The 27,949-nt window shown below is 49.0% G+C and overlaps 1 protein-coding gene across 3 annotated transcripts; it reads left to right on the top strand.

The window, feature by feature from the left end:
* RASL10B (RAS like family 10 member B) lies at nt 1-27,936 on the top strand. Of its 3 annotated transcripts, none has more exons than XM_005284456.4 (5): nt 1-217; nt 7,153-7,217; nt 9,334-9,705; nt 22,514-22,638; nt 23,398-27,936. In XM_005284456.4, the coding sequence occupies exons 3-5, from the start codon at nt 9,490-9,492 to the stop codon at nt 23,666-23,668; spliced, it is 612 nt and encodes a 203-aa protein (XP_005284513.2). In that variant the 5' UTR covers nt 1-217; nt 7,153-7,217; nt 9,334-9,489; the 3' UTR covers nt 23,669-27,936. The 3 variants fall into 3 exon arrangements, with proteins under 3 accessions (XP_005284513.2, XP_005284514.2, XP_065429046.1); XM_065572974.1 differs by lacking the exon at nt 1-217 and adding an exon at nt 4,107-4,174 and having other exon boundaries at nt 23,398-24,543; XM_005284457.3 differs by lacking the exon at nt 7,153-7,217 and having other exon boundaries at nt 5-217.
* The last annotated feature ends 13 nt before the right edge of the window (nt 27,937-27,949 follow it).

The raw sequence follows: 27,949 nt of genomic DNA, 5'->3' as shown, positions 1-27,949 counted from the left end.
AGCTGCCAGCCGAGGCGGGTGCCCTGCACGCAGGGAGCTGGAGAAAGGGGCAGCGGCAGCCCCAGCTGCCTGGCCGGAGCAGAGTCCCCGGGAGCTGGGGCTGCTGGATGGAAAAGCGACCCCCCCCCCTCCCCCGCCGCCCCACTTCCCGGGGATCCGGGCAGACAGCGGATCTGGGCTGGGGGCAGCGCGCCCTTGGGATTCGCACCGCGGCGAGGTAAGGACCCCGGGGACGGAGCGCGCTCCGGCCCCATAGACAGTCCTCGGGGCAAGGCAGAAACCCAGCGCGGGGGGCTGCGGGCGGGCGGGGTGGGGGGGCTCAGGGGCTGCTGCGCCCAGCCCGATGCAATAAAGTTCCAGATGGCGGGGATGGGGGGGGGGGCTGTTTTTCCAGGCAAGGCACAAATCAGGAACCAAAGTTGAAATTGTGCAATTGGGGGGCGGGGGGAGAAGCAGCCAGGCCGGCTGAGTCCAGGATCCCCCCAGGACAGGAGCAGAGGAGGAATTCAATATGCCCTCCCCAGGCTCAGCTGTGCTCTGGGAGGGCTACAGGCGCCTGGCGAGGGTGGAGGGCAAACCAGTGCCAGTGCATCGCTCCCCCGCAGTGCTGGAGATGGGCTGCTGCATCCACAGTGGGGCAGACAGCCGGGGGGAGAGGGGTCGGCCTGGCCGCAAAGGGCTGGGTGCAGGGAACAGCTTGCTGGAGCCTTTCGAAGCGTTTCAGGGGTTCCAGGGCGGCTGGCAGGAAAGGGGGAGACGGGATGGATTGGGAAGGTCCTGGGAATAGCCGGTAGTTTCCCTGGTGAGATTCCCACACCGGGGAGAATGGAAGGGATGCTGCCTCTGTGCGGAGGAAGAAGTTTAACCTCAGTCTGACTCCCTGGGCCCCTTCCGGCTCCCAGATACTGGACTGCTGAGCCCCCCACCCCCAGCAGTGCACCCTCTCCCTCCTGCTGAGCCCCCCATCCCCAGCAGTGGACCCTCTCCCTCCTGCTGAGCCCCCCACCCCCAGGAGTGCACCCTCTCCCTCCTGCTGAGCCCCCCACCCCCAGCAGTGCACCCTCTCCCTCCTGCTGCTGTTTGCTTGGTCTGTAATTCAAGAGAGAGCTTGTCAGCCTGGAACTGGGGAGATGCTGAAATCTGAACCGGGAGCTTCTCCCAGACCCTGTGTCCCTGACACACAGGGGAATCCACCCTCCAGGCTTCAGGGCTGGTCGGTTTCACAGGGGACCCCCTCCCTCCCCCAGGCCCAGGGCTGGTCCGTCCAAGCTCTCGGTGAGCTCCATATTACACGGAGCTAGTTGCTAACGTTCCATCTGGGTGTCGCTGACTTTCCCTACAGCATATTGTGGTGTGCGCGGGTGGGCGTAGCAGCTTATTTTCCTTCCAACACCGCCATCCAAACTCTCATGCATATTCACACGCCGACATCCTGACACATGCTCCCCGGCTACGCGCTGAAGGGCACACGCGGGCTGCCTGTGCTCACCTGCGCTCACATGGACACTGGGTCCACGCTGAAGTGCACACGCTCTCTGCATAGGCCCAGGCGCTCGCTTGCATGCGCCTGATGTGCAAGTGCTCGCTGTAAAGGCTGACCTGCCGAGGTCACCGCGCGCATCCCTCTGCGGATGCGCCCGTGGGCCGATGTGCACATGTTCACTGCATACGTGCGCTATTTATGTGCAAGCTCTAACTGCCAAACTCCCCCGTGCACGTGGTACTCTCCCTCGGAGTGTGAACCTGTAGCTAAAACCTTTGGCTGCAAGGGGCAGTAAGAGGGTGTCTAACCACGGTGGGAATTTGGCCGATATAAAAGTCTCGGCTGGATTGAGCTAGTTACTACTTTTAGCTCAGGGCACGGCAGTCTTTGAGGTCTCACCTTAGAGTGCACTGTTAGGGGCACCGGTCCTGTGAAGAGGAGGGAGTTTTGCCTAGTGGTTAAAGCACAGGGCAGTCAGGAGACCTACATTCTATTCTCAGCTCTGCCATTGGCCTGCTGGGTGACCTTGGGCAAGTCACTTCCCTGTCCATGCCTCAGTTTCCTCCTCTGTTGGGCGGGGCTAACAGTCAAAGGAGGCTGGTGAGCCTTGATTGGTTACGAAGCACCAGAGGAACGGAAGGCCCCATGGAAATGTAGGGGGCTAGGAGAGTTCAGATTATTTCATTACAATTCCAGTTTCGCTCTGCCTGTAGAAATCCTCTTGTTTCACAGCAATAACCTGGCAGTTTCCTTTGCTGGGAGAGCAGGAGATTGGCCTAGTACCGAGAGTGAGAGCTGTGTAGATTGCTCCTTGTGGCCGCTGTGAAGGGAGGAGGAGAGGTATGCTTTGGGCCTTTCAGATTCCCAGAGCCCAGGAACCGCTGGCCTTGTCCTCAAGCAAAACAAGCGGCTGCTTTGGACTCGGCATCGGCAACTCAGGGCCCAGTCTCGCTCTGGAGACAGGGACCAACTGGGGAAGGAATCACCACCCTGCCGAGCTCCCTTGCCGTCTCTGAAAGCAGGACCCCACGGGAAGGCAGTTCCTGGCATGGTCCTCCATCCCCCACTTCTTCTTCCAACAGCCTGCGGACCCATCCCAAACTCTGGCCAGGGGGGCTACATATCTGGGAAGGAGGAGCAAAGGAGGCTGGGCCTGGCATTGCCACACACCCTCTGCCACTCTCCCCAAACGCATCAAAGGCCCCTCTCAGAAGCGAGTGGGACTTTGTCTGAGGAGAAACCACACAATGGAACGTGGTTACCAATGCTGGCCAGAACCATGGCCCTCCAGCCCAGCTCCCTAGACGAGGATCTCCCTGCCTCTCGTATGGTGGCTCGTGAGCTGCTCATGAACTGGGGATTATGTTGCCTTCTTGTGGGAGAGACCCACCAAGAGGATAAAAGCTTAAATACTGCTGCTAGCTAAGGGAGATTCTCCTGCAGCGTTCACAGCCACAGGTTTTGAGTGGGGGAGAGATCTAGCAGAGCAGATGTGCTACCAACGCTGAGGCCTGGTCTACCCTTAAAACTGAGGCTGATGTACCTTCATCGCTCAGGGGAGTGAAAAGTCTCACCTAGTGTAGACACAGCCAGGGCAGCAGAAGAACCTTTCCATTGACCTAGGGAAGTGGTGTTCCTACAGTGATGGAAAAACCCCTTCTCTCTCCGTAGGCTGCGTCTACGCTTTGTATACCAGCATAGCTCCAGTTGCTTGGACTCTAGAGCCCCAACCAGCCCCCCATTCCAAGCCCCCTTGATTGTCCTGTTAACATAAAGCCCCCTAGTCCTGCATCTCAACCACACCTTTGCAGTGAAGGAAGAGAGCGAGCCTGTTGATAGGGGTTGCCCTTGAGCCAAGCGAGCCTCAACCTTCCCAGGGGTTCAGCGCCCTGTCTTCCATCCAGCCCGAGTCAGGGCTAGCCTCTGTGGTTCTGGCTATTGCTAAACCGCTGGGTCATCTGTTTGACTAGGCAGTGCACTGGCTGCAATAGTTTGGCTCCCCAAACTGGAAAAAAAGCAAGGCTGTTGCAAGGAAGGCGAGGATCAATCATCCGAGCTTTGACGAAAGCATCGTACCTGGTTAAGGACACTCCTGCATTTCCCCATAATCCTTGCGGAGCTGTAGCCTAAATAGAAGTAGGGCCTTTGGTCCTGCACATACCACCCTTCTGAGTTATCAGGGGCACATCTTGATTTTCATGAGGTTTAAATCTTCCTAAAATGCGTTGACCTCCTCCGCCCCCCTCACTCCCCCCCGCCCTGGGCTGATCTAGCTCCATTCATGTTGCACGTAACCCGGTGGTGATGTGATGGGTGGGGGGCGTGTGATGCTGCTGATGCGGGGATGGCTTGTTGTGATCTGACAGTGTGACATGCATGGAAACATGGCAGCCTATGATGGTGTGAAGCTGCCTGGCCAAGGACTTGGTTCAAGGAGACAATATTTGCTCCAGGTGGCGACCAGCACCCTGGTTCTGGTGGCTGAATTCCAACCTGGGACCCCAGGAATATGAACCAGGCATGACTTGGGGGAAAGCACCTGCCGCAAGCCTGATGAGAGATCAAAGAAAGTCGTGCTGGGAGGAATGTGTCAAGAAAATGCAGGAGCAGGAGAAATACTTTATAGTGCGTTCCATTTGAGCATTACCAAGTGCTTTACAAACATGAATTAAGGCTCACAGCCCCTGTGAGGTTGGTCAGTATTATTATTCTCCTCTTACAGGTGGGGGAAACTGAGGCACGGAAAAGGGAAGGGGCTAGTTCAAGATCAAGTCAGTGGCTGAGCCAGGAATAGAACCCGGGAGTCCTGACTCCCAATCCTCTGCCTTAGTCGTTTTGGGGAAAAGAGAAGAAGTTAGCCTGGAAATGTTGCTGCTATTAAAGTCCGATCCTACTTCCTTTAAGACAAAACAAGACAAACACACCCAAGAGGGGAGAGAAAAGAACAGTCAAGATTGAAAATGCAGCTTCTGTGTCTAGCGTTGACTTTCATGTGCAACCTCACTGCTGGAAAACCACAGGCATGGCACAGCTACTCCGAGGCCTGGCAATCTCGTACCCGATCGGGGTGTTTCAGGCGTTGGATTTAGCTGCCTCCCGGGTCACAGGCTTACAGCAGTGTTGTAAAAGATCCAGTCTTGGCTTAGACAGAGGGTAAAACGGAGAGAGGAAAGAGAAGACGTAAGGTGGGGAGGGAAAAGGACACACACTTGGAAAGGGGCTGTGACAGTTTCACATCCCAAGCAGTGGTAGGGATTTAGCCGGAGCTGCTGCAGGTCGTAATGTCATTGGGCTCGCTGTATCTGGCCTGGTTTGGTCAGGACATCTCTCAGGATCAAGGCGACGAAGACACAGCAGTATCATAGTGTGTCTCGGGGTGCTAGGGGACGGTGTGGGTGGCAGCCGTGACATTGGCGAAGTTTGCTCCTTCCCCCTCTCTTGTCTTTCAGGCAGCCAGCATTCACGTCTGTCCATCTGTTTATTTTCTCCTCTAAGGCTTTTTTATGAGCTGGACAGAACATCCCCCTCATTGCTTTGTTCACCAGTTAGGCCGAATTTCCGACACACCAATTTTGGTTCATTGATTTCCAGTCCCCCGCTTTTCTTGCTTACCAGGTGTGATTTTTAACACTCTTTGAAGAGGCCTTTGGGTTTGGATTAATTCAATCTGTCTCCCTTTTGCACTTTTTTCCATCAACAACTATTGTTGTAGGCTATTGTGACACTTTATCAACTTTGTTCCACTTTTCATAGTGGAGCTCACAATCAGGGCAAAGTCGTAGACCCCTGCGGGTCCCCACATCTGTACCTCGGGGGGGGGGACCCTGACATGGTGGTAGCGGTGGGATTTTATGCTATTGCATACATAAAGGTTGCTAGCCTTTCCCTAGATTCATGACACAGTTATTACCACATAATCGGAGACGGTGCTGTTAGCCACAGCTGGTCAACACTGCACTGTCATGGGGACTGGGTCAGGGCTTGCCAGCAGGCAAAACTGGGCTCACCCCGAGGTCCCTGTTTATTTCTTTTCTGAATCCTCTGCTTCCCCTAGACATAAAGAAAACCCTTTTCTTTCTTAACTGTCTGTGCCTGATGGGAAACCTTGGGCTACAACCAGACCTCTGCAGACAATGGCCACATCGAAGTCAATGGAAGTTTGATCATTGACTTCAGAGCAGACAGGGCGTAGCCACATGAGTATGTCTCCATATGCGTCTGTCCGACTGTGTGTGCATTGTTGTTTGCCTGTCTGTGTGAATGTGGCCAGGTGCGTTTGTCTGTGGGCAGTGTTGATGCATGTGTTTGGGCTGGCATGTGTGGATGAACATCTATGTGTGCCACGTTCTGTGTGTGTGCCTGTGTTGTGAATGTGTAGCCACGTCTCCATGAGTCCCAGAGTGTATCTGTGTTCACGCGCACATCCCTGAGAGCGTATCCACATTTGTCTCCAGACACGCGCGTGCGTGTCTCACCGTGTGTCCACGTCTGTAGTACTCGGCGGATCTGCTTGCTCAGGAATTAGCCTCCGTCAAGTTAATCACATAAATGATCAAACCCTGAAATGAAACATTAAGCCGTTCACACAGCAGAGTGATGGCCCCAGCTAAATACGATTCCACTTGTCCGAGCGACCACAAGATAGATTTCCCAGCTCTGGGAGGTGTCAGTTTAGAAATGCCCTAAGCTGTGGCTGGTGAATTCCACTTCTTCATGATCCCCAACAGCCCGTACTAGTTTATCCTAGCCATTCATCTAGAGCTGAGATAATAATTGGTTTGGTTTGAGTGCCAAACTGAAAAATTTGGGGTGGGGTGGGGGGCAAGGGGAGAGAATCATTTCAGTTCAAACCAAAATACAAAATTTTGGTGTGTTTTTTATTATTATTATTATTATTTTATTTTCTTGCTGAAACAAACCTAAAAAAATAATTTCAGGTTGAACAAAACACTTTGTTGGACGCAAACCAATTTTTTTGTTTTCCGTCTGGGTTGTTGTCAGGTGTTTTTCACCTTTATTTAGTTTACTACATTTTCAAATGAACTGTCAAAATGCTCTAAAATTCTCTCATTCCTGGCCTACACTTGATTCTCGGGGGGGCTGCTACCAGGTCACTTTGGCCCTGATGGAGAAACAGATACAGATCCCTTGGGATATGCAGCTATCAAACACTTTCACATTTGGGCTGCCCCATTTTGGTCTGCCCCCAGCACGGGGCCCAGGTTCAGTGCTTGTCTACATGGGAACTCTCAGGAAAGTTAATCAGAATGAATGTTTAAAGTGGTGTCAAGTATCAGAGGGGTAGCCGTGTTAGTCTGGATCCGTTTGTTGCTGTTTAAAGTGGATTAGTTAAAAATTGCAGAAAGTAAATGTGAATTCAGCTAAACTGAATTCAGAATAAGAGCATGCAAACAGGGTTTAATGTGGTTTAACTAGTCTACTTTAACTTCACACCATTAGTTAATTCAGATTAATATTGCTGAGGAATAACTAGCCTCATGTGGACATGTCCTCACGCAGTTTAGTAGGAAGGCCTTGAATTAACTTGCAAGAAATTGATCCAATGACTCGGACATTGGTTCGGGGCTCTGGGTTCTGTTCCTAGCTCTGCTGTTGGGTAGTGTTGGGCTAATCATGTCCCCTCTCTTTCCTTTATTTTGACTGTTTAGATTGTAAGCTATTGGGGGCAGCGACCATCTCCCACTGTTCTTGGACAGGGTTACTGGCTTAGCAGGTAGGTGTAAGCAGTAGATTCGTCTGTTCTGATTTTAGTAAGGCTTTTGACGCAGTCCCACATGACGTTCTCGTAAGCAAACTAGGGAAACGGGGTCTAGATGAACTTACTATAAGATGGGTGCAAAACTGGTTGAAAGACTGTTCTCCAAGTCCGTTGAAGGCAGGACAAGAAGTAATGGGCTTATTCTGCAGCAAGGGAGATTTAGGTTCGATTGTCGGAAAAGCTTTCTAACTATTAGGGTGGTGAAGCTCTGGAATCCCTGTCACTGGAGGTTTTTAAGAACAGGTTGGACAACCCCCTGTCAGGACTGGTCTAGGTTTCCTTGGTCCTGCCTCAGAAGAGTGGGCGGGACTTCATGACTTCTTGCGGTCCCTTCCAGCCCTCCATTTCACTGATCCTATGTATCTATGCACACCACCTAGTGCAATGGGGCCCTGATCTAGGTTGGAGAGTCTAGATGCTACAGTAATACAAATCCCGTTCTTTCCCTTTGGCTGGAATTGATTTGTGGCAGCCTCTTCTGACTCATTGCCTGTAGCTGGGGAAGGGGTAGGTGGAGGGGGAAAGCTGAGGTGAGGTTCCCTCTGGACAGGGGAGGAAGGCCCGGTGAGAGGCGCGATCCTGAGACCTGCTGCTCCTCTTTGTTCCTGTTTTCTGCCTAGTTTTTTTTCCTGGTCATCTGATGCTAGGCCTGCCTTTCTTCCTTTATCAGAAGCTGTGCATGAGCTGTGGTGTCGGGCAAGTCAAGATGCTGCTAGCTTAGCATTGGGAAGGCGCTGTCAGGACGTGTGGGCTTAGCGCTGTCTTGCCCACCCTGGCCATGACTTCCAGTGCAGCCTTTATGAAGTCAGGCTAATCAAGTCTCATGCTTCATGGCAGAAGCTGGTTGCCTGCAGGGGTCAGGAAGGAATGGGGCCCCCACCGTGTGTAGCACTGCGCAATTGGCCATGGGAATAGTGGAGGACCTAGTGGGATAATGTGCCTGCAGCCAGAAGCTGAATATTGAACTGGGTAGACCTATGATATCATCCAATATGGGAACAAGGGGGCAAGAGTCTGGATTAGATGGGCTTCTGGACTGATCCAGCAGTGGAGGGGGGCAGGATGGCAGGCCTCATGGATCTACGGAGCGATCTGGTATGGGAGAGAGGTAGGATACTGGTCTCTGGATCAGACCAGTATTGTTTGGGTCTGTTACAGTCAGTGTGTCTTTTAGGTGCAGTACTAGGGTAGTTGTTACAAGAGTTGCTCTGTTGCCCTTTGACGAAAGTGTTCCATTCTCAGCCTCACCACCCTCAACCTGTTGTGCAATGCATTATGTGCCTGGCTGCTTCCTCCACCCCAGAGGTGGCTGCATTTCCATGCTGCTGAATGTAGTGAGTTTGTCCAGTTTGAGTGCGTTGCAAGGTGCTTTAACTGGTCATTACAGTCTCCCTTTTAATTGTTTAAAAAAAGGGGGTTGTGACTTAATTTCCTGTCTCATTTCCCTTCAGTGTAGCCGGTTACCAGACTCTCCGGCTCATTCTGCTCCCTTTGAGCCACTAGGGCTGCAGAAACATTGCTAAGCCCTCTACTGGGGGTACAGCCCAGCCAAGCCTTGAGCCCCCTCCTCAACCTCCCTCCCTGCAGCCCCCTGCACCGGGGCAAGGAGAGTGATGGAAACGGGATCCCTAGGGGACCAGCGCCAGCTGGTGTAATTTAAAACTGCCCCCAATGGGACTGTTAAGAATCTGCTACCGAGGTGGCAGTGAGGGGGGAGGTTGGAGAGAGCCAGGGCTTTGTCAGCACAGGTGACGGAAAGGGGCAGAGGTAGGAGGAAGGATGGCCCAGTGGTTGGAGCACTCAGAGCATTTGGGAGACCTGGGTTCGATTCCCTGTTCTGGACAAGTCACTGAGTCTGTGGCTCAGTTTCCCATCTGTAAAATGGGCATAACAGCCCAGTGGGGCTGGGATGATGAACACATGAAAAGGCTGTGAGGTGTTCAGATACCGTGGGGCCAGGTAAGAGCTCTAGCTAGCTAGGCAGGGCTGTGTTTGTTTGTTTGGCGTGAGGCTGCCTGGGATACTTTGGGAGGGTGTGTCTTGTTTGACTGGGTCGCTCTTGGTCTTGCAGTGACAGGCTGGGCGGAGGAGGAAATGCTTCCTGAATGGGGCTGAAACCGCAGCCGCTGGAATATGCAGCCCGGGGGCCTTCCTGGCAGTGCAAACGCAGTGGCCTGCGCCAAGGAGCCGATCGCCACGTCGCGTGGGGGGGCCACGGCCGGGAGGCATGGTGACAACTTTCAAGGTCGCCGTGCTTGGGGCTCAAGGGGTTGGGAAGAGCGCCATCGTCCGCCAGTTCCTCTACAACGAGTTCAGCGAGGCGTGCGCGCCCACCAAGACACGGCGTGTCTACCTGCCGGCCGTGGTCATGAACGGCCACGTGCACGACCTACAGATCATGGACTTCCCACCCATCACATCTTTCCCAGTTAACACGCTGCAGGTACGTGTGCCAGGCGCTGACCCGGTAATGCCAGCCAAAGGCAGATGGGCCTGTCAGTAACAATGGGAGTCGGTTCTGAGTCTCCCCCCCGAGGTCACATGTGTTCTGACTTATCAACAGAAGAGACCCAATGCCATGAGTCTCCTGCCATTTGACTTGGCATATGATGGGTTTCCGTTAAGGACACTAATCCACAGCCCTGCAAAGATGCAGCCCAGGGATATTTTTGCAGTAGTTTTCCTCTTAGGATCAGGTTGTGTCGTGCATGTCCGGGGCAAGATTTGCTGGTAAACAAATGTGTAAGAAGGGGGCTGCTCGGGGAAGGTTTGTTCTAGTGTTCTGAGCCTAGGAGTGGGAATCAGGACACCTGGGTTCTAATCCCTGAATCGCATCATGGCCTCGGTGAGTCGCTTCCATTCTTGGTGCCTCCGTTTCATGAATTGCTTTGAGACCCTTGAGTGGAAGGCGCTAAACCAGGGAAGGTGTCGTTAACATATTGCAATCTGGCTGATTCTCATGACCGTTACAATATATGGCCGGGCACGATCTGCAGTGTCATGGGAACTGATGCCTTTCAGTGCTGGAGAGATTAGGTCTCAGTGAGAATTGCAATGAACTTTAGGAATCACATAAACATGCAGAAAACGCATTGTGACCCCCATTATCCAAACCCCAAATAACCCACCTGCGGCTCCGCGCGTAGCCCCCTCTCCTGGCACAACATGTGCCCCTCTCCCACAGGCCTGAACCCCCATTTTTGATGCCCCCGGAACATTTTGGATACTGTACATCGTTCCAGAGGAGAAAGTAGGAAGCTAGAGCACTGGACTGGCATTCAAGAGGCCTGGCTTCTATTCCCGGTTTCGCCACTGGCCTACTGGGTGACCTTGGGCAAGTCACTGCCCCGCTCTATGCCTCAGTTTCCCCATTTGTAAATTGAGATAGTGATACTGACCTCCTTTGGCAAAGCACTTTGAGATCTACATAAGCGCTAGGTAATATTATTATTATTATTATTATTTATTAAAAGGTTGGTGTCTTCTTAACTTAGCCTAGGCATTTGAATGACCGTAGAAATTGTGGCCTGTTCAGTGAATCACCGCAGCATGTGCTTTCCATTAGACACCTGCTTAAATCTCACTGGATATGTCTACCCCGCCGCTTGGAGGGGTAATTTCCAGCATGGGCAGAGGAACACGCACTGGCTTGGATCGAGCTAGCGCACTAAAACTAGCAGTGTAGCCGCGGCGGCATGGGCTAGTACGATCCTGTCTACGAACCTAGGTACGTACTCCTGTGGCTAGCTCCTCCTGCCGCCCCGGGGCGGTGCTGTTGGTTTTACTGTCCTAGCTCGATCAGAGGTCTTGGACATCCACTAGAGTTGGAAATTCCACCTCCAGCTCCAGCGTACGTGAAGCCACTGACTTCAATGGGCTGAAATGCTTTGCTGACACAGGGCCTAGGAGAGAAACGCTCCTGCCCTAGTTCAGATCCCTCCTCGAGTGGGATAGAAGCAGCCCAATAACGTGACGTTTGGCCAGACTTGGATCTCTGAAGTCAGGCTCCTGAACAAGTAGGTTTGATTATCCCAGGCGCCTAACTCCTTGTGTGAATCTGGACCTGCGTCTCAGTCCCTTGCTGTCCCTTCCTACCTTCCCCGATGTGTCGTATGTATTTGATCTGCCGGGTATGGTGCGTTTCTCTCGCCGTTCTTCACGTAAAACAAACCTGGCGTCTTATGGGGATGCTTGGCTGCTGTAACAGAAACAGGCAGTTCCTAGGTGGGATATTCTGCCCTCCAACATCAGCCGGTGAAATCAAAGGCTGTAACGGAGGGCATCCCAACCAACCGTCTGAGGGAGTGATTGAATTCGTAGTGTACCAGGGCATCATGCTGAAACTGTGCAGTACAATTTCATTGATCTCCCAGCAGATGCAGAACGTAAAGTCGCCACTAATGTCTCACTTGTTTGCTGAGATATTAACTTTATGCCTTCTGTCTGGGGAGGTCAGTACATTTTCTTGGGCGATCAATCAGAGAGTGAGGGTGATTTCAGAATCTGTAGGGGACTGGTGATGGTTATGGAGGTAGTCAGGGTAGTGGCTCCATAGTTAAGGTGGCAGGACAGAATCCATGCTCTGATTCTCATCTCCAATGTAGATACTATGGGGATGGGTGCTTTATAATTAGCTAAATGCATATCGATTACCCAAGGGTATAATTGTCCCAAAAATGCCCTTTGAGGCTGAAATTTCATGTGCTTAATTTCAACCCAAAGCTGAAGCCTCACAATGTCCCTTCTTGCAGATTGGTAAAGCGTAGTCTCAGAGAAGTGTAATAAGAACATAAAAACAGAACAGCCATACTGGGTCAGACCAATGGTCCATCTCGCCCAATATCCTCTCTCTGACAGAGGCTAGTGCCAGATGTTCACAGGGAATGAACAGAACAGGGCAATTTTGAAAGATCCATCCCATTGTCCAGTCCTGTGTTGACTCTTCCCAACCTATCGTGTTCATCTGTGTCTGATCATTCTGTTCTTTACTATAGTTTCCACCAATTTGCCTGGTACTCCTGAAGTTAGGTTTACTGGTCTCTAATTGCCAGGATCACCTCAGGAGCCTTTTTAAAAAATCGGCATTATGTTAGCTATCCTCCAGTCATCTGGTACAGAGGCTGACTTACACAGTAGATTACATACCACAGTTAGTAGTTATGCAATTTCATCTCTGAGTTCCCTCACAACTCTTGGGAGAATACCATCTGGTCCTGGTGACTTATTACTGTTTAATTTATCAATTTGTTTCCAAACATCCTCTACTGACACCCCACTTTGAGACACTTGCTCAGATTTGTCACCTAAAAAGAATGGCTCAGGTGTGGGGATCTCCCCCACATCCTGTGCAGTGAAGACAGATGCAAAGAATTCATTTAGCCTCTCCACAATGGCCTTGTCTTTCTTGAGTGCTCGTTTAGCACCTTGATCACCCGGTGGTTCTGCTGACTGTTTGGCAGGCTTCCTATTTCTGATGTATTTAAAAAGTTTTGCTGTTAGTTTTTGTGATCTTAGCTAGTTGCTCTTCAAATTCTTTCTTGGCCTGCCTTATCATACTTCGAAATTTGACTTGCCAGAGTTTGTGTGCCTTTCTAGTCTCCTCAGTAGGATTTGACTTCTAGTTTTTAAACGATGCCTTTTTGCCTCTAACTACCTCTCTTAGTCTGTTGTTTGGCCATGGTGGCATTTTTTGTCCTCTTACTGTTTCTTATTTGGGGTATACATTTAGTTTGAGACTCTATTATGGTGTTTTTAAATAGTCTCCATGCAGTTTGCAGGCATTTCACCCTTATGACTGTTCCTGTTGATTTCTGTTGGGATAGCTTCCTCATTTTAGTGTAGTTCCCCTTCTTGAAGTTAAATGCTACTGTGGTGGGTTTTTTGGCATTCCTCCCCCTCTCCCCCCTCCAAAGGATGTTAAATTGAATTACATTATGGTTGCTATTACCGAACAGTACAAGCTATATTCACCTCTAGGACCAGATCCTATGCTCCACTTAGGACTAAATCAAGAATTGCCTTACTCCTTCTAGGTTACAGGACAAGCTTCTCCAAGAAGCATCCATTTATGGTGTCTAGAAATTTGATCTCTGTGTCCTATCCTGAGGGATATTTGCCCAAGGGAGTGGATAGCAAGGGCCCTGTGTAGGAGGAGAAGCCATTCTTGACTTAGTTTTGAGTAACACTACAGAGTTGACGGAGATCTCTGGCTGTGGGGAGGAAGCATTTCAACATGAGTGACCAGAATCTCATTCAGATTGTGAAAGCCACAAAATGGGACCAAAATAGAGATAATTAAAGGCTGCTCAATTTCAGATGAGCTGCTGTTGAAGGACGTGGGCCATGCTGTGCAGAATCTAATGGAGGGGTGGGTATGAAAGGAACATATGCCTAAGGATTACACACGAGGCTCTCTGCTATTAAGATACAAGACAGTAATTTTTCATGGGGAAAGAGCCTGGGAAGAATCCAAACAGTCCCCTCCCCAAACTTGAACTGAATCTGTTCTGAGTTGTGAAAAAACATCATGTGACCCTTTTCTTCATTTCCCACTGGCTCTGGCTCCAGTTAGTCCCAGGATAGGAAGTGCTGGCTCTTTATTTATTCCAAGCATTTATCTAGAGCTCATCCCCATAATATCTGCACATGACGTAGATTAGAGCAAAAGCAATTTCCAAATTTAAGGCCTGATACAGTTTTGGATCAGAATAATTGTTTCAAGCAGAAACATCATGTCTACATTGCAATCACGGGGCATAAGAACGGCCGTACTGGATCAGACTAAAGGTCCATCTAGCTCAGTATCCTGTCTACCGACAGTGGCCAGTGCCAGGTGCCCCAGAGGGAGTGGACCAACAGGCAATGATCAAGTGATCTCTCTCCTGCCATCTATCTACACCCTCTGACAAACAGAGGCTAGGGAAACCATTCCTTACCCATCCTGGCTAATAGCCATTAATGGACTTAACCTCCATGAATTTATCCAGTTCTCTTTTAAACACTGTTATAGTCCTAGCCTTCACAACTCCTCAGGCAAGGAGTTCCACAAGTTGACTGTGCGCTGTGTGAAGAAGAACTTCCTTTTATTTGTTTTAAACCTGCTGCCCATGATTCCAGGTCATATAGACATACCCGACTTAGCTTTAATCTAGCTAGCTTGAGCACCAGAAAGACACAATAGCATGGACTTCAGCAGGGCTAGTCACCTGAGTAAGTATCCAGGGTCCCGGCTTGGGCTTTTACAGCCTATGCTTCTGCAGCTTCCTTGCTATTGTTAGCCCTGGTCTACACTGGGGGGGATCGACCTAAGATACGCAACTTCAGCTATGAGAATAGCGTAGCTGAAGTAAACGTATTTAGGTCTACTTACTGCGGCGTCTTCACGGCGCTGAGTTGACTGCTGCCGCTCCCCCTCGACTCTGCTTGCGCCTCTCACGGCGGTGGAGTACCGGAGTCGATGGGAGAGTGCTCAGGGATCGATTTATCGTGTCTAGACTAGACGCGATAAATTGACCCCTGATAGATCGATCGTTACCCGCCGGGTAGAGCTAGCTCGGGTATGTCTACCCATGCTGCAGCCACACCTCTGATTTCAGTGTGGACAGGGGCCCAAATTTTTAAGGTAGTTATTGCAATGCCTAACTGATTTAGGAGCTGGTCTCATTTCCACCCAAGTGCCTAATTCCCTTTTGAAAATTAGACTTCGGCTCCTAAATCAGTTAGGTGTTGCAACGCTGAGCGCAGCAACTCCTAAATAGCTTTAAAAATCTAGGCTGGTATGTCTACCCGTAGTGATGCTGGTACAGTCCCTAGAGTGGAGGCATTATTGCTTTATAGCAGGATAGCTTATATCCCTTCCTACATGGGAATAAGCTGTATCTGCATGAACACCGTTATACCGATAGAATTATGTTCACACTAGGAAGTTGTGCCACTTTGACTTTACCAGCATATTTAGAGAGGTATAAATGTGTGTGTAGATGAGGCTTAAGGAGCTAATACACAATGAACAGCCCTACCCCTAACCGGGGGGGAAGAAAACGGAGAGCGGTCTAACTCAGTGTTTCTCAATGATTGGTCCTTGGAGCGATGCCAGTCCCTGACACAGTAGCAAGCCGGTCCCTGGTATCAAAAAGGTTGAGAAACATTGGCCTAACGGGTAGAAGAGGGAAGTGGTCCTAAAAGGTGCCTTTCACTGCACTGCGCGTGAAACAGCTGGTTGAAAAAATGCCAGTTATTTTTTTAAGGGGCATTTAGGAAAAAAATGGGGGGGGTTGTTTTGTTTTTTGTTTCTCCCCAAATTTCCCACAAAACAGTTTTGGTTTTCAAAATCTGGTTTTGGCTTTAAAAAAAAAAAAATCAGTTCTCACCAAAAGGTTTCTATTTGCAAAAACCTAGTGGCCTCTGCCCCCCCAATTTTGTAGAGACTAACAAAAATGTTAACCAAAAATTGTTTGGTTTTTAGTTTCAGGGGGCGGCGGGGGGGCGTGGTTGGAAAAAGCTGGAAAATGTTGACCAACATGAAAAACTTCTGCTGTAATTGGGTTGTAAAACCATTTTGCTGAAAAATTTGGAGCAGCTCCGAGGAGAAATCAGGAGTGGACTTTTTACTAAAAGAGGTGCTCTAGTTCGAGCAGGAATTAATTCAATGCAGTTCTCCGGCCTATGTTATACTGTAGGTCAGAGTAGACGATTACTGTGGTCCCTGCTGGCCTTAAACTCTGTGAACTTCAAGCGTGTGCCAAGAGCCAAGCACAATGCCAGTGCCCCAGTTCAATCCCCTTTGGGCCCTAAATCAACCCTCAATGCCCTGCACCCAGACAGATATAAATGGGGTTCAGCTGGGGGGTTCTGAGGGAGGTGCATTCCTCCTCCCTCAGCTGGACAGGTTCAGCGCGGAGCATTGCTGTGATGCAAGGAGGTCAATAGAGTAAAGGGATAAAAATGGAAGGATTCCCCCAGACCTGCACAAGAAAGGAGGAGGATCAAAATTCAACACTGCACAAGGGAACAAAAAGGTCAGCGCAAGAGACAGACAGAAAAAGCAAAGGGTAATTTATTGACATGACGGATGATGCCTAACATACTCCATGTCTCGGCGTGCACCACAGAGGGCGGACGATGCAAACAAATGGAGATTTCCAGGGAAGGAAGAATGGGCCCTGGAATGATCTCAAAGGAGTGAAGGGAGGTGGGAAACACTACGGCTGACACTGCAGAGGAGGGATAAATGTAGAGAGGGGTAGGAGTGCATCACCTGAATGGGAAAGAGGAGGCCTGGCTGTTGAAGGGAGAATGGATGGCTCAGGAGATTGGTCACGCGTTACAAAGGCTTTTCCTTCTAGATCACCCTATTGGTCCAGTTTGGTACTGACCAGAAGTCATTGCTTGGAGACTATCAGTAGAACATGGAGTGGGTTAGAACCGTTCCAGAGGAACAGATGCCCCCATCAGAACTGGAACCTTTCCTGGCAGGCTCAGAAGAGAGGCAGAGGACTAAGGGAGGTGGGGTCCCTCCAGGGCAAGGTTGAGGGGCATGACTAGCTTGGCGTGGGTTCTGGGGATAAAGAATACCTGCTTTCCAGCAGGCCGTGTCCATTGCCCCAAGGCTTCTGAAATGGGTTGCTCCAACCCTCCTGGGACTGTGGGAAAGTTTAGACCTGGAGCCAGACTTCACGGCTTGGGCTCATCGCTGGTCAGAGGCAGAAGTTGAAATGCCAAAATGTGGAGCGAGGGGATCTGCCCTGTATTCCTCTGATTGAAAGGACCAAGTCCTGGAGAGGCCATGGGAGAGGCTGTCCTTAAGGGATTCCTAGCCCAGCGAGGAAGACTCCTTGTCTCCATGGTGGCTGCTTGTTCATATCACAACCCACCACCACATTCCCATCGTGCCACTAAGGCCTCTGTGGTTGCCACTAGTGCAAACGGTTATTTGTGTAGTGCGGAGCCAATGGCTTGGTAAGTGAATTTGAACCTTATCTGGAGGCCAGGCCTTTCTAAGAGAAGTACCCTTAGATCACAGCACCATAGGTAGCCACATAAGGGCCTGCTTTTCCATCAGTCCCCTGTCATGCTCTCCTATCTGCTGGTCAGACCAGCATCCCTGCCTATGGTCCTATGTGGTCTTCCTGGCTCCTTGCTTGGAACGCTGCACTTCAGCTTCACCTCCTAGCTTCCCAGTCTGCGCTGGGGTTAGTGAGACATCACAGATCTTTATATAGAGGTGAAGGAGGGGGTCACCCCAGCTGTAGGAAGGACACAGGCAGGAGATTGCCCAGGATTCATTTGGAGCATAAAGAGGGCAAAGGAGGACAGTGGATGGGCTCCACACACAGTACCTCACATGGGGGCCAGCACTGCAAATAGAATTCACCCCAAGCCCCCGTACACCAGGCATGGATCCTGTCACCCTCCCTAGTTGCTTTAAATAGTTTCATTTGCCTCTCTGAAGCAGAACTTGGGGGCACCCGGGCCAAGGCTGCTACATCACCAAGCGGAAAGCGATGCTCAGCAATCTATAAATATGCCATGTTTATAATCACACAAAATATAGGGCTTCTGGCAATGCATAATTCAGCAGGGCTGAGGCTGCGTGGGGAGCAAGCGAGCAGGAGATAAGCACCTCTCCCTGGGTATCCTTAGACATAAAGAATAGCCCCTTATCCACTAATGCCCTAGGCAGGGGATGGCAACAGCTTCTCCCAGAACGGCCTTATTGTTGCACAAACAAGGCACAATTGTGAGAAGAATGTACCGCTCTCTCTCTCTGTGCTGGAGGAACATGGATTCGGCAGCTGAGAGTACACAGCTCTGTGCTGCCTTCTGGCCATCAATCCCCGCCCCTTTAGAATGCTCGCTGATGGATCCCCGCCTCTTTGGAATGCTCAGCAGCCTATCAGGATGGTTCCATCCATCCACTAGGCTTTATAGCCATGGGTGACACTCCACGCGGGGGTAGCGAGGAAGGGATGGCGTGCATGCTCCTCTTTCACAGGCGTTTCATGAAGGGACAGACAGGCAGCTAGACCTGACGGTCGCACACTTTTTGGGAAGTGCTTTTGAACAGAAAGAGCAGCGTGGAGCTAATTCATAGCAAACTTTCTCACTCATGCCACAAAGGAAAACAACAGGAAAGCAACAGCCTGATCCACCGGGGCGTCCAGGCCCAGTTTCACACGTGCGTCACAAGGGGAGCACAATCTGGCCGCTAATGCTCCAACAATTGGTGGGAACCTACTTTCTGGAATAGCCTCTTGGGGAGGAAGAACTGGCCAGCCTGGCACCTGCACTGACAGACCCTTGCTCCGAGTTCACTCAGCTCCCTTTCAATACAGGGACCCTTTCAACGGTCAAGATACTAAAAATATGTACCGGCCTAGTGCTCCTGTCACTTACACCAGAGTAAATCCATTGTCTTCAGTGGCATTACTTGTAGAAATTGTCCTACTGGCTCAGACCCAAGTCCATCCACTCCAGTGTCCTATCTCCAATAATGGCCAGTACCAGATGATTCAGAGGAACCCTATAGCAGGCAGGTTTACTCTACGGCAGTGGAGAATCAAGCTCAAAGATTCAAGTTTATCCTTTAGTAGGACCTAACTGACAGGAGTGAAGTTACACCATTTATATATTTGAGTCCCCTGTCAGAGAAACCAGCTTAACCTTTAGAAACTGGCATCAACTTCGCATAATCCACATCAGCCCAACTGCTCCTCAAGTTCTTTGTGTTTTCTCAAGTTCTTTGTCTCTGGCAGTTGGGGCGTTTAGTCTCCCTGCCAGCAATAGCTACTTGCCTCCGGTGTAAGGCAATCAAACGTTCACTTTCCTTCCATCAGCATTGCCACATCTTCCTCCTCCCCGATGTAGGATTATTTGGAATTCTTGTAATTCGCTGGTGCCTTTCACCTCCAACCTTCATGAATAAAGCTTCACAACTCCTCTTTGAAGCAGCAGAATATTGCCAAATGCATTTTATAGAAAGGGAAACTGAGGCATGGAGACGTTATGTGATTTGCCCGACTAGTTACTCAAGGATGCATTGCCACTGGAAAAGTAGAATTCAGGGACTGCTAGAATCCCTGCTGTAACCACTAGCCTCTACTGCAGTTCCCCCCCACCCCCGCATCACTGTAATATTTGCCATGCAACTTACCATTGCTCATTTATCTATTAGAAATCAGCCTTTAATCCAAGTGCCTAATCAATAAGCTACTGCAAACAGCAACTGATCATTAATGAACTAATCATCAGTGCTTGTTTTTTTTTGTATTGCCAATAATTTTATTACAACACTTAACTGCAGGCATCATTAGGCGAAGCAACTTTAAGCGAAATCTAGATAAGATAACAACACCCTAGTGAAATCATGATGGACAATGCTGAACATGACTCGAATGATGGCATTCAGGCAAATTGCATCCCAGCCTCGATGTAATAAGCTGTAATATACTGATCTCCCAGACATGTTGGAACTCTTCCATAAAGATATTAACCTACAGCTAATAAGCTGCCACTATAATAGTCTTTATCGCTTTGGTAACAGTCACTGAAAAGTCACCCTGTCATTTTCATGCAGACCAGGGGCCGTGGGGGTGGCACCATGAATGAATAGGTTTCTTTCATCGCTAATTCCAGTGATTCATTCAAATCTTTGAGGTCTGTAAAGCAGCACGCCAAAAAAGTGGCCTTTGCCATTTCTTCCATTCCTAGCTCCTTTTGTTTGCTTTATTCCCAAATATCATAACCATAAAAGGGGATGATTGTACGAAAATGTCTCACCACAGGAAGAATTACTATAGTTTCTTCTAACTGTATTTTTATACTCTACAGTCAAGATTTTGCAGTTTCTCCTGCATAGCGTGCTGTCCCAAGATATCTATCGTAACAGGGTCCATTTTGTATGGAATCCTAACTCTCTACCCATTTCCATAGTGTCCGGGACGCCTTCTGCTTCCTCAGTCCATTAGAGCAGCTGCCATGTAAACATGGGTGATTCCTGTTTTGTTAGGAATTGTGGGTTGCATCCCTGTGCAGTGAGAGAGGTGCCCAGTGGTGCCAGTTTGTATGGCTCACAAGAGGAGCCCAGGCTGCCAGTGATCAGAGCTCTACAGCTTTGTGGTTCTGCCGTGGATTGGATTCTTGTGTACTACACAAGGGCAGCAGGCAAAGACGGAATGTCTCCTATGTTTGTTTCCTGGGACTTGCGTCTTTCCGATCCTTTGACAGCAATTGTATTTCTAGAGTCACCTTTGAGCTGCGCTTGTGTCCAGGAGAACAGCATTCTGGAAGCCCCGATGCAACCTTTACACGGGGTTGGATTGGGCACTGGGAATTAGTATTTCTCTCGGGTTTTTTCTTGAACAAATGCAGTGTTAGCGGCTGCTGAATGGTGGCATTTAAGGAGGTAAAAGCCGGGCATATTTTCACTCATGCATCATGCACAAAACACTGACTGTTCTGTATGGGAAGCTCTTGAAAAGCCCCAGCTGTTCAACAAATGTCTTTTTTTATTAACATTTTATAGCCCTAAGCTGTATATGTAGCATGGCTCACCCACACTGAACTAGTCTCCTACAGCCCTAGGTAATGCAGGGAGGAACACAAAGCCATGGAATGAGGGCCTGACTTTGTGTTGGCTGGGGTTGTGCCAGGGCATCTCAATCCTAACTTGCAGCATCCCCTTCTGTTATCATCCTGGACCACCCCCAGCTCTGCCAATACATCCAGTGCTGATCTATGGCATGCCCTGCTACTCCAGTCTTGGGACCACCCCACAACAACCACCACCAGTTTCGATCTATAGCTCCTTCTGCTATTCCAGTCCTGACCGCCACAGCCTACACAAACTCACCTCAGCCAATGACTCTCAGTTCTAACATGAAATACCACTGGATAGTCCAATTCTGGGCTCGTCTGGCCTCGGGCCTTCTGGTTAGCAAAACCTAGTATCCTAATCTTTGCCTTTCCTGCGTAAAGAGCTGTCCTGGCCCAGTCATTCTGTGATGTGGATGAATGGCCGCTCTAGACCAGGAAATGTATTTGATCTCTCTCTAGTTCAAACAAAATGTGTACAGTCTAGATTGCCAGAGGTGAACGCAAAAACGTTCAGTGAGTTCATTAAGCAGAGGCAAGCACTATAAATCTAGAAACAAGCTAATTCAGAACCATGGACAGATCGTGCGCTAATAGTGCCATCAAGTATCTAGCAATCAAGGTGAAATTAGTGCTGTTGGAAAGTACCTAATTAACAGACCTGGAGACTGGGGTCCTTCACGTGCAGGCTTTCCCTACATTGCCCTGCCAATGTGGATATAAAGGGGAACAAACTTTTAGGAGCTAGGCTTCTCCCCTCCAACATCAATCGCAAATCATATAGCCCAAACAGCCCACGAACATAAGTAACTTTGATAGTTTTTCCCCTGAGTCAACTTTGAACCCATTCTGTAGAGATGAAAGAGGACTTAACCCTGCGCTGGTCCCTGATCCTGAACTTTGCCCAGGGTGAGGTAGCTGGAGATACTGGTGAGAGGAGTTTTGTTGATGTAGTTTAGTCGGACCTTGTGTATAAAAACAGGCCATAGGACTTCCCGGAATTAATTCCTGTTTGGACTAGAGCATGCTTTTATTTGCCACGGAGCAAGCCAGAGAAGACCGAGAGGTTAAAGAAGGAGAGGAGAGGAGGGGTGAGGGGTTGAGGAAGGTTAGTAACCAGGATGGGATGAGCTTGAGGGGGCAGGTGGAGGAGAAACACAGTCACAGAGCAGTTAGGTGATTACCCCTTGTCACACAGTGAGTCAGCAACAGAACCAGGAATAAATCCCAGATCACTTGAGTCCCAGTCCTGGGCATTAACACTAGAGCATGTGCCTGCTATAATTATCTGCTACTTATTCCACCAGGGTGCAGTGAGGCTGCTGCTGGGAAAACGCCCGTTACGCCTGTAATATCACCCATCCCAAAGCAACAGTAACTGCAGATCTGGACTTGTACAGCAGGCCCTAGGGATGCTCGAAATAGAGGAGTACAATGGTGCTGGGGTTTGAGGCACCAGCCATGTTTGCAGAAGCAGGCGTGGTATTGCGTTAGGAGCAGTGCCCAAGTCCAGCAAAATCTCGGCATAAAATCCAGTAGCAGAAGGCCTGGCATGGTCACAGGAGTGCCCTTGCACATGAGCTGGCAGAAAGGCTGGAGAGATACCCCAAGGGGGGGCTTCTGCACCTGAGCTTTGACCAATTCCTGTGTGCCTGTTGCAGGAGTGGGCGGACGTGTGCTGCAGGGGGCTTCGGAGTGTCCACGCCTACATCCTAGTCTATGACATCTGTTGCTTTGACAGCTTTGAGTACATCAAAACTATTCGACAACAGATCCTAGAAACGAGGTAAGTGCCTGCTTGCCTTACTCCTGGCCCAGCTGAGCTGGGGAAAGGGCCGCGCTCACAAAGCTAACGTCGCCTCTCAATTGTGCATCCTCTCCAGGAATATATTGGGGGCAGGGAGGAGGATGGAGGGTGCTGAGTTCCCTTCAGTGCTGATAGCCCTAGGGACTGAAATCTTCTAGCAGGTGCAGGCTAGATCCACCTGCACTAAATTCACTCAAGCATAATAGAAAAGCAAAGAGCAACAAACAGCTCAGATGGGAGCTCTCCAAGCTGCCAATGAGATATTAAGAGCCACAGCGGGGCCAAGTCTAGTCATTGGCAAAGCAGCTTTGAGTTTCTTACCAGTATTTGTAAGCTGCGCTTGCTGTGACAAGGTAGGTGAGTGACTGGGCAGTTTGCTACAGCAGGATCTGCCATACCCCTCCATGCAGAACAAAGTTCCCTGCTGACAGCCCAGCAGCAGCCACCAGTCTGTCCCCACCGCGTTACATAAGGGAGGCTCCGGATTGTCATCTTCTGCCACTGGGACAGGCCCAGCCAGGACCTGAGGATGGGGAGGGATCCCCAGGAGACAGAAATAAAGATAAAATAGTGAGCTAGTGGGAAGCAGAAGAGCAATTGTAGGAAATTGGAAGGGGGTAATGGGTTGGAGGTTAAGGAAGGCCAATGAAAGAAATTGACGTGTTTCTTCTTTTCTGTTACCAATTCCCCCCACTACTCCACTCTGTCTGTGTCTGTCTCTGCCCTGCCTCTCTGCAGGGTCATTGGCACCACCGAGACCCCCATCATCATTGTGGGCAACAAGCGGGATCTGCAGAGGGGCCGGGTGATTCCCCGCTGGAACGTCTCCAACCTGGTGAAGAAGACCTGGAAGTGCGGCTACATCGAGTGCTCGGCCAAGTACAACTGGCACATCCTGCTGCTCTTCAGCGAGCTGCTCAAGAGCGTGGGCTGCGCCCGCTGCAAGCACGTCCACACCGCCATCCGCTTCCAGGGGGCACTGCGCAGGAACCGATGCACCATCATGTGAAGCCCGTGCTCCCACGACTGCCCCCAGAGACCCTTTTGTAAAACGGAGGGGCGAGCACAGGAGGACGCGAGCAGCTCTCTTGACAAAGGAAGCCGTGTCAGGGAGGGTGCCCAGCTCTCCTGGATGAAGCCTCAGAGTGAGCCACCCTCCGCCCTGCCTGTCCCCAGCGTATGGACGGCACGGCCGATTCAAGGAGGCGGCGTCATGCTCCAAAGTGCAAAAGGCTGTTAGGCGCCTTCCTCTCCTCCCGCCTCTGCATTGGATCATGGACTGGATGATGTGGTGTCCAGCGAAGAAGGGAGAGGGGCAGCTTGGAGAGAGCAGGGATGGGTGAAGTATCGCTGGTTACCGTGCAGTTGAGGGGGGAGGGGGTCTTCTGCCATCTCAGAGCAAGACGGTTATTACCTGCCGCTTGGTTATTACCTGAGGATGACCTAGTCTGGACAAGTGGCAGATTTGTATGGGTATCCATCTGTAATGCCAACGGCCTACCACGAGGTGTGGCATGGCATCCCCTGCTGCCTTGGTAACCAGAGATGTTTTCACTGCAAACAGGGATACAAAGACCCAGTCAGCCTTAAGTCAACAGGTCCTTCACCCTTGTGCCAGGAGAGTAGCATGGCATCAGGGAAGCTGAACCCTCCCTTCTTTTGCCCATTGGATCAGGGACAGAGCAGCCTGACAGCGAGAGGCATGGCTGAAATGGATTTTTTTATTTTTTTATTTCAGGACAGAATTTTCAGATGGTTCAACACTCCCCTCCCTCCCTCCCCCCCCCCCACAACCCCCCCCAACTGGTCCTTCCTCCCCTGTTTCCTTCCTGTGTTGTGTTTCTACAAGCTCCGAATCTTTTTTTAAATATCTCAACAGCGTGAGCGCATGTCTGAGGCTTGCCTTTCTTGGCATGTGCGTGTCGGCGTGTTCATTCTCACGCGTGTGCTGTGCACGAATAGCCCCTCCCCCCCTTCTGCTGACAAGACACCCGGGTTTGGCAGTTAGCTGCATCATTTTTGTTCTTCCTTTTACATGGATTTTTTCCCCCCAGCACTAGGTTGAAAGCAAAATGATCCTGAATTCTAGTGTTAGTTCCACCATCCCTGCCCGACTCCTATCTGACTGTACCAGATTTGCTGGACAGGCACTGGAGTTCTACCTCTTGTTGCTGGAGCTGACCCCTGTCAGTTTTGTACAGATTTAAAAATGATCATCATAATGAAACCAAACTAGACAATGGCCTCCTTGAAGGATAACTAAAATACTGTATCGACCTGTACCTAGTGTTTGAGAAAGATCCTACAGCTAATATAAACACGATGGTTTCAATGCTCGAGGATCTTTTGCGCTCCTCTGTGTAAAGAGGCATAAGCGTAAATAAGTATCAGGACTGATGGTTTATAAATTGAGCCGACCCAAACACACCTACATCTTACTGTCATGGCAGGAGAGATCAATGAAAACTGAACTTCAGTTAGAAACGCCTGTTTTCCACAGTTGTTTTACCATAATTGACCTGCGAAATTCACCCCAACGTAAGGCTACTTTGCAAAGATTGGCTGACATTTCAGATGTCAGCATCTCCGTTTATATGCAAGTATGTACAGTTTCCGACTAGGCAAGGCTATCTCCTTACACGGTTTAAAAGGGCTGATCGGTAGCTGCAGTGGATCTCAGCTTCGTTCTCACACACACATCCCCCCCCCCCCCCCCCCGGGATAGCCGGGGGCCGTTGTAATAGAACAAATGAAACCTGAGAGGGAGAGTTCTGTGTTCAGGCTTTACTAGAAGGAGGTGCTGTGATACTTTCTACACTGTTACACTTTTTGGATTCTTCTATTACTTTTGTCCTAGACAATCTTTTCCCTAAACATAACCCTGGCCAGAAGCCCTCGTGCCATCCAGTGACAGACTCCTGAATTACACTATAGCAAGGCAGTCAAGTTGTTTAAAGGTGACATTCAAAAAAAAAAAATGAGAAATTGGATTTGTGCCTCCCCTCACACACATTTTTTTTTCTTTTGGCTAATTTATGATTGATAAGAGGTCTGCCTTTTAAAAAAAAATGATTTTCTGCTTGTTTTATATTTTAGAAATATAGGTCTTGTCTACCCTATTTTTCCTTGTCTACCCTGTTTTTCCCCTCTTTAACTTGCTCAAACACATGAGAAACTCCTGGGAGAAAAGATTTCTTGGTTAAAGTTTAAGGGAGGAGGAAGCGCCCAATCCATACCTGAGACCAACAAGTTCTCCAGTAAAATCAGACCTGCAGCTTCTAAAGGTTAAAAAATGTTTAAGCTTTCCTTATCTATAATAAAACAAAAAGCCCAATGTTTTCCCATTGGTAGGTCCCATTTCACAGTAATGCTATTACTATCTTGGTAACACTTTTTATTAAGAAGTCATTTCTAAAAAAAATGAACTCTAAAGTTTCATTTTTATGACCAAATCCCTGGAATCTTGCTGTCATGATCACCAAAGTCACTTGCTGGAATACAAACTATATTGAGAGCACTTTTGCAATGTGATAGGCTGTGATTTAGCTGTCTAATTACCATTACCACTAAAGAGAGGAGCATTGCTAAGTCATTATCCACTGTGCTGAAATTGTATGCCGTGTACAGTTAGGTTTGCAAAATGGAATGCCATATAACATGTAGAGAGAGAACTGAAACAAATCTTTGGCTACCTAGGTACTTACACCATAGCCACTTGGAACTTCACAGTAACAATGAGTAATAGATCCTCCTGCTCCAAAAACACAGGCCTCCATCACTTGAGCTAAAGGCAAATCTCTAGTATCAATATAGGGTCTATGACACACAGCTGAGTCCAGCCAGTAAAGAGTAGTAGTACATATTCACAGCAATCAATACATTACTCTATGAATAGTCAGTTGTAAATTTTAGGCTTATGATTCTACTGAGACTTTGGAGGACTTGGTCATGGTTTGTGACATCAGCAGACCCTTTTGCTGGAATTGTAATTCTAGAATTAACTGTTGCTTGTTATTTATCCTGTACGCTGCATGTACTACAATGTAATAACATGCTTTGCTACAGGTGGTTCTAATGTCATCTCTTTGGTACTTCGTACTTATTAACACATTAGGTCCATATTCTTGTTCGCTAGCCAGCTTTATCCCTTAAACTTTTTTAATAAGAAAACTCATTTGTAAATGCTAATAAGAAAGCATTTATAAATGTGCTATAATGTAAAACTATCACGTCTTAAGTCAATACATAGATTACTATAACCCTGTATCCTGCAGTTTATAACAGAAATTGGTCTAATAAAAGATATTACCCCACCCACCTTATTTTTCTAATATCCTGGGACCAAGACAGCTACAAGACTGCAAACAGTTTATAACACACTTAGTTATAGGTTTTATAGCACTGATTAAGTATTTTGAAAAATGTTATAAATGTAATTATATTCTACAGTGACTCAGAGAAAATTATATTAGTAATAATAATACTTCTCATTTATATAGCATTTTTCAGCTTCAGAGTGAACTGCAGCTCCAAACACTGAATCCTCACAATAGTCCGGTGGCGTGTAGTTAATTTACAGGTGGGGAAATAAGGTAGAAAGCTCAAGTGATTTGCCTAAAGCAACAGAAAGAGCTCGGAGCAGAGCTGGGACATGAATTGAGGAATTCCAGGCTTCCAAGCCCACGCTCAGACCCCAAGGTAGTATTGGTTGGTGTCAGTATTGGGCTGTGAAGCCACAAAACAGGAGGGAGAAGATGACAAGCGCAATAGCATTTTTAATAAATATTGTAATAACTAATCACATAATTATTTATGAATTAACCTATTTCTAAAAATACCCTTAATACAAAGTGTTACCGTTCTCTTTCTTTAAACAAGGTTCTAAGAAGGAACATTTCCCCATATACATTTTTACACACACAATTGTGCTTCCTTGGCAGGAAAATTGTTCCCAAATCTTCCTGGTGAGTGTCTTTCCTGGGAGGGCTCAGGAGAGAGCCACATTTCTCTCTGCACTGTGCACCTGTTATTCATTGGTCTACATTGGAGGAAATGTACGTGAAAGCCTCTAATTAGGAGTCTCTCTCTCTCTATTCCCTCCCATCCCTGCCCCCAGATGTTCTTCATCTGACCTGTTTAGTTTGGGGGTTTCTTGGACTTGGTTTTCCACTTCCCCTTGGATTTCTTGTTGGAGATTCCCAATGTGTCTGTAAAGCCTGTAACACACTACACACCCCGTTATCTGAAATCAGATTAAAATCAGGTGCATTTCCCCTTCTTCTGTACCTAC

The sequence above is a fragment of the Chrysemys picta genome, chromosome 19 (genome assembly GCF_011386835.1).
Source record: "Chrysemys picta bellii isolate R12L10 chromosome 19, ASM1138683v2, whole genome shotgun sequence".
NCBI classification, from domain to species: Eukaryota; Metazoa; Chordata; order Testudines; family Emydidae; genus Chrysemys; species Chrysemys picta.
The sequence above is the reverse complement of the archived record's forward strand: the minus strand, read 5'-3'. Positions and strand labels throughout refer to the sequence as shown.